General features: G+C 41.0%; 1 protein-coding gene across 4 annotated transcripts in view; it reads right to left on the minus strand.

The window, feature by feature from the left end:
* Positions 1–2,503: 2,503 nt before the first annotated feature.
* Positions 2,504–12,683, minus strand: part of CAMKMT (calmodulin-lysine N-methyltransferase) — a 372,525-nt gene continuing 362,345 nt past the window's right edge. For 3 of the 4 annotated variants that reach the window (XM_046661502.1, XM_046661498.1, XM_046661500.1), the window contains 2 exons: positions 8,695–8,826; positions 2,504–3,065 (listed from right to left, as the gene is read on the minus strand). In XM_046661502.1, the coding sequence (XP_046517458.1) occupies positions 2,988–3,065; positions 8,695–8,826 (210 nt within the window). In that variant the 3' untranslated portion in view covers positions 2,504–2,987. Of the gene's footprint in view, positions 3,066–3,920; positions 6,677–8,694; positions 8,827–12,683 lie in introns of those variants that run through there. The other variant, XM_046661499.1, reaches the window with a different exon arrangement.

A 12,683-nucleotide genomic window follows, 5' to 3' on the forward strand; every position in this document is an offset into this window, starting at 1 on the left:
ACTGCTGGATCCCCCAAATTGATTCAACAGGTATGCAGTGGTAAATTCAGCCCATACTGAAGCCAAAGGGAAAATCAGCAAGGGGCGGGCAGCTCTTCTCTGAAAACACCCGAGGAACCAGCCAGAAAAGCTTTTATGGCCCCGACAAGTTTTCTACTGAATACTGAGCACCTAAATTACCCTTCCCTAATGGAAGTTACATTTTCACACTCAGTCAAAAAGCCAACAAAATACACAATTTATACAAAATAGCATCAACCTCTTAGGTAGTCTTTTCTAGCACTTTTATCCCAATTCACAGCATATGTCTTACTATAAAATAAAATATATTTCTTATAACCAACTTGTATGTGGCTGTTCATATCACCACATTAGAACTGACCACAGGCAATATTAGAAACGTTCTTATATCCAACCAAATCTACTTAGTAGGACAAAGGAAAACCATGAGTTTTGTCAGAAGATACAGGTACGTGGGGAAGGGTAATATCATAATACTTCTTATGAGTTCCTAAGCAGACAGGCTTCCTTTTTAAACAACCATGTGTATAATTGCATAGACAGTTATGGAATGGGGCATTTCAATTGCAATTATACAACCTAATACTGATGCGTAGAAATAATTCTTAATCATAAAGTTCAAAAGAAATGTAAATGGATAAACTTTCTAAAGAAGCTATATTTTTCCCTTCTGAATGTTGACATTTTATTAAAAATTTGAGAAAATGAAAACACTTTTAAATTATTCAATAATATACAACATTAGTTTGTCACAAACTTCCTAAGAGCCCAGACTAGAGATCTTTTCATGTGAGGATCCCATAAAGAGCAGATCTATGAACTCCTTAACATTTTACAAAAGACTTGAGGTTTTAATCACACAATAAGTGTATTTCTTTAGTAGGTATCTTGTGGTAAGAAGAGCTCAATTCTTACGCCCTGTCTCAAGCTTAGGTAACTGTACATGCCACTCTCAGATTTTTTTAAAAAAATTACTAGTTTACTTTTTAAAATACAGTTTCTCTCAGAGAAATAAAGACTGGATTTCTACACCCACAACAAACGAATGCAAATTGAATTCTTGCCAATTTATGTATTTTCATGAGAAAAAAATGAAAATATTCTCATGGTACTGCTGTTCTATATTCTCAAAGAAAAAAAAAGAATAGAGCATCTTAGGTGCTACTGCCAGGGATGGGTTTTCTTTGTCTGGCAGATTTAGTTGCAGGTTTTACAGAAGAAATAATTTCTGCTGTATTTTCACCAGTACAAATGGAACTACCTGAGTTGCCTTTTAAAACATTCCAAATTCTAATTTTTAAACAAGAAAATATGAAGCCAGTGTGCAACCTATACAGTCGCCAAAGGAGAGCTGCCACTAGCTGAACCACTCAGCTAAATGGCTGGTTTGCATTGCCCTGGTCTTTATCTAGCACTGAGAATAGACTGCTGTTTTATCCAAAGAGGAATAAATTGCTGTTATTGTGATGTTAGCCCATCACTTGGCATTGCAATTCAAGTTTTTGTGAGAAAGAAATGTATGATCTAACTGCGACTTGACCTATGCCTTCCGAGATCCATGTAGGTGCTCTAATGGAGCAGAAAAAGTGGTGAATACAAGGACATGCAAACTGATGATGAAAAATTTGTTTGATGATAGAAGTGAGCAGAGAAGACATTTGAGAGTCGCTGTTTTTATGACAGCTAAGTTTGTTTAACATGCAAAGGGATTCGCTCCCAGTCTCCCACCTATCACTTTAATTGCATCACACTAAATACACGCATTACCTCGACTAAAGAGATGAGGATGTATAGCTAACCTACTAGGGACATAACTGCTAAAGTGGGTGCAGATGATTCCTTACAGATGAACATCTGAATTTCCACAAAAGGCATTAGAAGCATCTCGTGGATGCATCCTTGCACTTGGCAAGGATGTGCGTGGGTTCCCCGCATAAAGTCATTCGCTCTTAATCCTGGATAGCACCTAGTAAATGTTTGCTCTCCACTTGAATCACACCATATAACTATATAGACTTACTTTAAATAAGATAATTGCGTGGTTGAGTTTTTAAAAACTCCCCCTGGTTGCCATCTAGTTTAGCAACCATTTATTCAAAATTTCTCAGGAAAGGACCGATTTTAAAGAGACCTGGAGAACAGCAGCAGTTAGATTTGAGCCCTGATAAAGGCTCACTTTTCATTCATAGTCAGCGCCTAAATGTGCTCTTCTTGTACCTAAACAGATAATAAGCACTCAGCACACTCCTCCTCCTTGACACAACACATTGAGACTAATCGCACATAATTGGAGAGGAGGAGCAGAGGGCTGGCCACGCTATTGTGTCCAGAGGACAAACGGTCAGTTTAGGAGGCCTTGGGCTGATGTAGTCATTTCTATACATCTATAAGGAAAAAAACATCCTGTTTAAAAGGAAAAAGAGAATGAGCGAGCAAGACAGAGAAAGAGATGGGAGATTTAACACAATTAATGTGAGGGAGATCAAACAAGATTTGCTTTATTTATTTATTTTTAACCAGGAAAGAATCATGATGTTCGCTGTGTGTACAGATTAAAAACTACTGGCACCAAGATAGAACAAAGACCAAGAGATTTTTTAAAAGGAGGGTGGGAAGCACGAAAAGAAACTCTGTCTCAATTAGAGGGAAAATTATTTAGGTTGCTCACAAGTCCAATTCCAATCTCAGGCTGTTTACGGATATTTAAAGACAAATGAAGGTTTGGTGAGGGAGGAGCAACAAGCAGACTGAAAAACGAGGAGCCCAGGATGGCTGGGGAATAACGTGGGTGAGGACCGGTGGACTCCATAATCCCCAGGCGAATGTCACATAGGTGGTCGGGGTCGGAGTCCTAGGGGCTTGCAGTTCTCAGGGAGCCAACATTATACCCATTACAGATTCCTGTTTTTGTGAAAATATTCCCTGTGCACTTGATGTTTTCTTCATCTTTTGGGCAGCTTAATCTTCTATCCATTTTTGGTTAAAATAAGCAAAAGTGGGTAATGAAGGTTTTCTTCATATATATCCTGGTTTTCCTTTTTCAACTGAAAACAATAATAGAGAAAAAAAAGCAGGTGAGGAGACTCAGATAGGAATTCTTACCAGTCGATTTTAACGTGAAACATAATGAAGACTTCTTACCTGAATATATTGTTCTGGAAAAATAAATCATAGAAAAATCAGAGTAGTTCTAGGTGACTGACATAACAATACTATGCATCAAGATAGGAATCTTGTTTTCTTTCCTTTTGCTGAGGGTAAGGTGTTTTTTTCATAAATAGCCAAACTTGTTTGTGACCTGCATGAGCTGTGGGGCACTTCACTGCAAGGAGAGCCGAGGGCTCGCTCATCTTCCCCAGACCAGACACTGGCATGGAAGTTTCTGCTCTTGGGCCTCTCTGCCCGCTGCCAGCGCCCCGGGAACCAGGCAGGCCGGCACTGCCTGAGCACCACGGAAAGGGTTGTGGGGCCTAAGACGTCTCAAAGACTCTCCAGCTGCTTCGTAGGAATTTTAATATGAATGATAAGTAATTCAAAATTTTTTTTCTCTGAGGACGAAAATCTATTCCAACAATTAGATTGGCAAGCTTCGATACAACTCAGGTGAAGTTCTGAGGGCCTTCTCACGATAGATTTTAAAATCCAGAGTTCTCAAATCTAAAGCACACTTTTCCCTCATTTGGCTGGAAAAATTCAACAGTCATTTATATTTATTTTAACAAATAATTTGCTATTCATGAAGACAAAACATTTTTGAAGCTTGTGTTTCTGAGCCAATTGGTAATTCACTTTTTAATTTATAAGGATCAGAAATAAATATTTCTTTTAATTATACATGGAACCAATTCTTTATTGTTTCAAATCAGACAAACATGCCCCCAACCCCCCAACCCCACCCTACCCTGAAGCTAAATGAATGGCTCCAACAGGACACTTTCCTGGATTAGTAGGTCTGCGGCATAACTGGAATCTTTTCAAACTACATGCTTTTTCTAAATCACATTCCTAAACTGTGGCATGCCCTCCCTATTAGGGACAGGAGCCACGAGCCAACTTTTCCTTTTCCACCGGGGAACATAAAGCCATCTGGGTCTTTACTTTCTGATCCGTTTTCCTAAGAACTGGTGGTGGTCCCATCACTGAAGGAACTTCATTCTGTTTTCTTCAATGGAGTTTGTTCTGTTTACAGATGATTAGTTGTCTATTTAGGAAGATCCTAGTGGATTTTTGTTGCCACCAAAGTAGCAGCAGTGTTAATCCTAAGCACATGTCCCTCAACATCACTCTTTAAGCTAATACAAAAAAAAAAAAAAAATGCTGAGAAAATGGCTTCACAGATTTCCCAAACCAAACCCACCAAGTGGGACCTACCAACTGTAAATACCTTTGTTGCCAGTTGCCCTAGTGATAACAGGAGCTCACTGAAATATTTTACAGAGCAAAGAGGGGACCAAGCCAGCGAAATGCTTCCTCAGGGATTGGGGATAAGCGAAAGTTGATTACTCAGCGTGAGTCAGCTGACCTGCTCACTCACAATGCACTAATATACAGAGACTCAAATGAGCTCTTTATAAAGTCCCTGAGGTAATATGTGGGATAAATAATTCTTCTGTAAATATGGGTTAGAAATCACTTTTAACTTGGATTCTATGCTGACCTCTGGAGGCCAAAGCAGAGGCTTCTTTGCTAGCAGGGGCCGGGGGCCAGCCCCACGTCCACTGTGAGCCCTTCCCAGAATGGGGAAGAGCCGACAGCCCTCGGAGGCAGTCCTCCACCCCAGCGACAGATCATTTCTGTGATGTGAGGGTACTTGAACACACACAAAGCTGTTAGGAAACACTTGCTTTGGGGGAACGTTATGTGGTTTAAGAATCATTCCATTTACTTAGGCTGTACTTCTTGGCCCAATTAATAATTATAATTTTAAGAAATAAAAAAACACCTTGAAAAAAATGAACAAAAAGCAAATTGTGAATAAAACAATTTTTCAATTTCGTAGGTTAAAACAGGGTCTTTGAGGACTGAACTAAATTATATAGCTGCTATTAGTAGCGTTATGCTTTACTTCATTAATTGGATGTAACATGCTCAGCCTTGCCACGGTGCGAACAGCAGCAGTGGGAGTGGAGTTCAGACTGTTTACCCTTTACAGTATCCACAATTATCAACAGCACACCACACAGATTAGAAGCACCAGCCACTTGTAATGTGGCATTTTGAATAGATAAGCAGAAGTGCAATATGGTCGTGCTTTTAACACAATGTACTGACTTCACAGCCGGGCCCAAGTCTGTTTTCATGGCTCAATACAAAAATACAGAAAATAAACACACGGGTGGTTTTGCAAAGTTAAAAACCAAAAAAACCAAACCTATGGCACGTAAAATTGTATTTCAAAGCATATTTGCATGAATGAGAGTATTTTTATCAACAAATTTCAAGCCAGCTGTAATCTCTAAGTCACTTTTCTACCTTGCTAAACAATTTGCTATCTTAACATCCTAAAGGTTCCAAGCCGCACCGTAGGGCCACACATTTGTTTCCCAGCCTGGAGGAGACCAAGAGGTTGGGAGGAGAGGGAACTGCTTTATTTTTCTTCCCCATTGCCTGGAAGAACAGAAAGGCAATATTTTTAAAACATACTACACCTTTGGCTGCCTGGTTCCTGAGCACGTTGGCTGCATGGTGTGGGCACAATTTAACAAAAGCACTGGCAGAAAAGTGCAGAATGGCACCGTTTTGATTACAGGCTTGCTTTTTAACGGAAATAAAATTTCACAGTTAACAATGAGAGGTGAAAAGTTTAAGAGGCAAAGCTGTTCCTCCTGATCACTGACTGTTAATCAGCTTCATGGGTGGTTGCCTAAATCTGTAGATTTTTTTTTTTTTTTACCTTGCACTACTGCCAAGATTGTAACTAATTTTTTCCCCTGTTGTAAGAGGAGGGGTGAAAAACTCGGCATAGAAGGCAGCTGTGTATGAGTGACGTGAGGCACTAATGCACAGGGCAAAATTAAAATTCATGAATCTCTTCACAACCATTTGTGTAACAAGATTAAGACGGGACAGCGGAAAAGAGCGGCATTATCAGGCGTCTTACAGTCCTCCAGCTGGTTACGCTCTATTCCAACACAGTAGGGCTAAGAGGATAACACGCAGCCTGAAGGAAAACGCTGCTCCTCCATTTGGGAGCAGGCTCGTCCCAGGGACCATGGGGGTTTGGCCAGAGATGGAGAGGAAGAAAGCTGATTGCCGCTCAAGATGGAAAACTTTTAAGCCCTGGCTATTAGCACGCGGCAGACAAAAGCGGCCAGGGTGGAGGTTCCCGGCGGCCTCGCGGGTCCCTGCGCGCCCCCGGAGCCCTGGGCCGGCGGGCAGGCAGCGGGCAGGGGCCGAAGGGGACAGGGGTGCTGGCTCCAGCCGCGCCCGGTGAAGCGCACTGGGGCTCGGCGAGGAGCAGGGACGCTTCCCGCTCGTTCCAGCTTGGCCCGCGGCTCACTGTCGGACCTCTGGGCGAGATGCTCCCCGGGCGTCCTTCTCTTGCAAAGGAGACCTCCCCGAGCCAGCCGGAGTTGGGTCGTCGCGGCCTGTCTCCGTCCAGTCAGCACACGGTTAACCGCGCTGCTGGAGCAGGAAAGCCGAGCATTCCACGCTTCTGGTACAGAACAGACAAGAGGCATTCTTTTGCTAGAAGCAGGAGAACACCAAACCAGCTGCAATTGCTCTCATCATTAAAAAGATACCTCATGGGTGCACGTTTATGCCATTTACCCAGGGCGCCCCAACTCTGCACAATATTCTCCTAGGGTTCTACTTTCCTGAGAACAAAATGCAACTCACTCCTCACAACAGCAACCAAAAGAGGAGGGGAACTGTTTCTCAGTCCAATGTCAGCAAGGGGGGGAATTTAACTTTTAAGCAATTAGGAAGAGAGAAAAACTAAGGCCACTTAGTTATTCATGGAAATTTACTTTTGTGGCACCAATCAACCAGTCCATGATTATTTATGGATATGGTGCACAATATAAAAGTAAGAGGCACATTTAGTGATTTATGGAAGATGCTATGCTTAGCAGGGTAGTGTACAACATTGGAAATAAAAAGAGGAAGTTGCTGTCCAGTAGGTGCTGACCATCTAAAGTTCCAGACAAAGCAGCGGTGGCCACGGAGGACTCGAATGCCTTGCATGTCCCCAACACACTTCCTCAGATCTTGAGGGGAGGAGACGGACGGTATAGGCACAATGCCGCACATCTCTGCTGCTGGAGAAGCCCGTGCCTTTGCTCTCCTCAGCTGTGGCCGAGAAACTAAAAGCATTTGTTGTTCTAGGGAGAAAGTGAGTGACATGACCCTGAAGCAGCCGTCAGCTGATCCCTGTAGCCCTACCCCAGCCACGAGAGAAGGCTGTTTTTATCCCTTTGAGTGGAGGACCCTAGGGGCCTGGAGAGACCCTTCCCCAACCAGGTGAAGCCCTCAGAGCCATTCCTTTCCTTCTGGGGAGGGGTTGAAAAAGGGAAAACATCATTCTAGAGCGGCAGGTAAGATTTCAATAACATGCCATTCTGTTTTTATTTTCCGATTGTAAGCAAAGGGCCTGATTCCACTGGTGAGAGGGAGTCATTTAACCCTTTCCGTTCACCAAGCATCATTTTTTTTCCAGCGGCTAAATGGAGCCCTAGAGACCCAAAGAAGTGAACTAAATTCCAGAAAGCGATGATTTCCTTTCTCTTGCTTGAAAGATCAGATGCACTTTGCATATAATTTCCCAAAAGTCAACACACTTCTACATTATATCATAGTCCTGGGTAATAACGAATGCTGTTCACATTTTCCCAGGAGAAAATTAAGGTCAGGCCTTTACTTTTCTGCAGGCACAACTTGCAAAATCATGACAAGTCAGTCTCTTGCCAAGGTCAGACTAGCTCAGAGAAGGGAGATTTCTGTAAAGCACAAAATTACAGAAGTAATACATGTTCTATTAGTAACTGTGACACGTATTAGCAAACGTGAGATTCCTAAAAAGTTTTCAGTGGAACGCTTGCCTCTCAGTGTCCTATATTGCTCTATACCTATAAATAATAAAAAGGCTGATAACATTGCTTTATGTAAGCAAGCTTAGAAATCACTCTCAGATAAGTGCTTTTGACCTAAATCTTGTAGCGCCTCGATCTGACATATAACCCCACAACTGTGAAATTCTGTATGAGATTTAACAGTCTCAAACTGCCAACTGACCCAGCCATAAAGCAAGCAGAGATAAAGACTTACAGTCCAACATGATACAATTAGACAGTCACCTTCTATTTATTTCAGTGCAGCTAAGCATTTAACCTACTTAAAAGCCGAAGGTTTTTCATTAAAATATAAATGCTTGTTTATCATTCATTCTATGCCACCTCCCCTGCATCCTACAAATTAGTCTATTATGAATGAAAAGATTAGTTTGTTTCAGAGAAAGGAGTAAACAGAAATGGTTTCTGTAAAATCCTTCTAGACATGCAAAGATGAAAGATGGCTTTACCACACAAAATAATCAGATACAAATAGCTGTTCAGAAGCAGTACACCTACGGGGGACTTTAATCAAATATTTAGGTTACCTGCCAAAAAGACCATGATCTCTTCAAAATGCAATGCGGATTAAAGTGTTATCTAACACAAGCAGAAAACTAACCTTGGAGTGGAAGTTTGAAATGTGTTCATCATAATTTTCATGTCTTTGGATAGAGAAATCAGCTTTTTCAGCTAGATTGCAAAACTGGTTTAAAGTATTCCCTCGGCGTGGGGCGAATACCATTGCTTTCCCCTAGAACATTAAAAAGGAAATTCACACATTTTAAAACTGGAAGGCAACCAAATGTAACAGACATCGCTCAAAGCTTTTAATATACTGCTCTCAGGTAGAAAAAACAATTGTTCTTGAGATGTCCACACAGGAGTGAGAGTAATTTCAGTGATAGATGTACATCAAATAAGAAAATATATATATATTTCATATTCAAATGGCCAGTTGCTATGTTTTATCCTTTTCAAACAAAGCATGTAATAAACCAAATGTGACTCAATGTTGGTATTCTGTACAACAGACAATTCTCTTGGGTCTAGTCGTTTAAACCATCAACTAGATTTTAGAGTAACTGGTCCAGGGCAGCGCCACCCACCTTGCGACTCCTTAGCAGCTGCCAACACATCTGCAACACAGCTCCAGAGCATGTGGCAGCAGTTGTGTATAAATGTTAGTTTATTGTGCCCTGAAAATTCAACGCCAAGAAATCCTCCATAGAGACAAGTAACCACAATCCCTACTGGAGAATATTCACATTCCGGTCCTGCTGCCAGCCTTTTCCAGGACCATGCTGTCGGAGACAAGGCTGTAGGATCTTGGTTTCCAACTTCATTGAATCCTTCATAATGGTCATCATTACAGCAAAACAGCTCCTCACAGTACTCAAGTGACTGCTTTTCAAAGAAACTGGTGTAATGAGAGTAAACGGGCTTTTCTAAATAAACTGTACAACCTTATGAGATTGTTGCAGTGGGAAGAATGGGTGGACTTGAATGAAATATATACAAGATTTTAGAAGACCATCTGACATGAAACTCCACAACAACCATTTGCTAACTACTGGTCATGTGGATTTTTCCTCTCCCTCTTAGATGTCCATAGAATAGCTAACTTTAGTATCTTCTTTTTATTTGTTTAAAAGATGACTGTATGCTTCTGCTAATTTCAAGGTCACACTCCACCTCTATGAAATGTAATGTAACTTCAGGTTTTGAGGAAACCATGAAAATATATCACACTTTCTTATGAAAGGTGGTTTATCATTCATACCTGCCAACTATTTAGTGAGCCTCTGGTACGTGTCAGACACTGGGACAGGTGCTGTATATATGTTGTCTCATTAAGTTTTCAAACTACCCAACAATGTAGGTTTTATCAGTTCCATTTTACAGGATGCTCAGAAAGGTTGAATAATTGGATGAGATGACACCACTGGTAAATGATTGGAAACTTACCTGACTCCAATGCTGATGCTCTTTCCACTACACTACATTACCTCCTTATTAGTAATAGTGATTAAAATAATAATAATAGCGGCCACTGTGCTAGGTGCTTCACAAACCTTCCTTTTAATTCCCTCAACAATTTTTGCAACAACCTTGTACGGTAGACTTTTACAGGTGATTAAACATGCAGTGAAGGGTTTGAAGACTATAAGGAGGAACTGTGTAGCAGAAAGGGTTCCGGGCTTAAAGAGAGTCCCCACCATTAAACAGCTGTGTCACCTCAGGAAAATCAGAAAAGAAGTCATAGAGCTGTTGGGACCTTGGAGATGACATAGTCCAATCTCCTCATTTTGCTGCTAAGAAACTCCAGTCATCCTCGCTGACCCACTGAGTTCTCTCATCTGTCCATCCCATCCTGCCCTGCCTTTTTACCCCCAGCAAGGTGTGAGGATCAAATGAAGTGATGATAGAAAATAATTTGAAAAACAAGGTTATATAGGTGTAAGACTAGAAACATCTATACCACCTAACAGTGCTATAAAACTTCTTTCAATTCCCTCTCCCCCTTCCCTCATTTACTTGCAAGAAAATACACTGATACACTGTCCTGGACATCAAGTGTGTTTTCCTACTGCGTTTACATGGACATGTCACACTCAGGCATATCATTATAGCAGCACCAATCATGCCACTACACTTAGAGTTCTGTCAGCTTTTCCAATATTAATTGCTATTTTCAGGCGGTTTTCAAACTTAGCAGCAAAAATTCATTTTGATGTGAAACTGGATATAACACATGGTCTCAGCAGGGGAGCAAAAGTCTCCATTAAAAAAAAAAGAGGGAATTCTAGTAGGTCACTCTAGTCATTTCTAAGAGTTGGTTGCCATTCCGGATTTTTGAATAATGGAAGTTGTTTTATTTTAAAGTCATCTGCAAAAATCGTCTTACAGTTACAGTTGCAGAGTTGATTTTTACCAGCTGTTATCTAAGCTATATATCATAATGTTTATGGAGCTACAGGTTTCTTGGCTGGGCTGAGGTTTGCATCCACAAAGCACATGCTTCCCACACCCCACCCCCTTGTTGGTTGGGGTGAGCCATAAGGGGACTGCAACTGAGCATGTGCAGCACTCTCTGTCCAGAAAGCTCTTTCTTTCTTGAGGCCTCAGTTTACCTGTCCTTCCCCAACCACTCTATCTAAAACAGCAGCCCCTCCCCCATCACTCTCCACCCCTCTCCCTGCTTCAGTTTTGTTCTTCACACTCATCTCCACTGACACTCATCATATCCTTGTTTTGTACTGCCCATCTCTTCTGGCTGGAATGTACGCTCCATAACAACAGGATCTTCTAATGTTTTATTCATTGCATTTTCTCAGTGCTTCGCACATAGTAGACACTCAATCAATATTTGTTGAGAGAATAAACTAAATTCAGATGTTGAATAATCTGAAAAATACAAGTCTTTGGGAATTCGAACGCCACATTCTATTGCTTATTCTTTAGAAAAGATTTTCTCCCAGAAGCTTTTACAGAGTCAGCGGCTACAGTGGGATTTCAGAGGGCAGCAATCCGTGCACAATACTGTACCCACAAGCAAGAGAAAGAGAGAGCAGGAGTTTTAATCTCTAATTACTCAGCTATGAGTTTTAAAATGTCTTCTTTTTCATTTTATTGAACACAGACACCTTTGAGATGTGGATTAATATTTAGGAGAGACAATAGGACATCATCCATTCATTTGATCAGCATCTACTGAGCCCTACTGAGTGCCGGCAGATGCCCCACAATGAATGGTTTTAGAGGCCCCCTTATTCCTGTGGAGCAGGACACTTTGTCTGCTACAATCAGAGGAATACGCCTTACATTTTAGGCTGCAAACATCAAAACAAGAAAAAGAATATAGATTTCAAATTAGCCCATCACTTTAGAAAAATTATTTTCAATTTACCAAAGCACAACTTTCTAAGCATTTATAGTCACAGAATCATTTTAAACTCAGAATGAACACTCAATTGAATGTAAAATTTTGACTGATGAGCAGAAATTTGAGAGAATTCATTTATCCCTGGAGAAGAGAGAGAAGTAGTTCCACTCAACAACAATGATATTGTTTACATTGTGAGCTCAGTTGTTGTTATTTTGCTAGACTAATCTATACTCATATATTAAAGGGTGTGTACTTCTGGAAAAAATAAGTATGCTTCAGATTTATTTTAAAAGGAATATGCTATGCCAACGAAATGCCTTTATTCCTTTTTCATTTGCAGGCAACCAACTATTAAATACTGGTTACATGTTTAAGCTTATGTTTATTTTTTTCTTTACCTGGTTTCTGAGATGCTGGCTTCGCCTGCTTCCTCCCCTCCACCTTTCTGTCTCTGAGCCCCCTTTCCTGGCTTCTCTTCTCCACCTGCCCCTTAACTGTCCATGGTCCCCAAGGCTCTGCCTACTTTTTTTGTGTTCTGTACAGTTCTAGGTAATTGTACTGAAGTCCATGACTTCAACAATCACTTATTCATCAAACTCCCAAGCATATAATTGGGAGTTCACCATTCACCATTGCCCAGGGCCCATACTCATATTTTCAGGTGCCTACCAGATCTCTCCATGGGGATGTTCTGAAAGTACCTTTAGCCCATTCTGTCTAAA

The sequence above is a fragment of the Equus quagga genome, chromosome 5 (assembly GCF_021613505.1).
Source record: "Equus quagga isolate Etosha38 chromosome 5, UCLA_HA_Equagga_1.0, whole genome shotgun sequence".
Taxonomy (NCBI): Eukaryota; Metazoa; Chordata; class Mammalia; order Perissodactyla; family Equidae; genus Equus; species Equus quagga.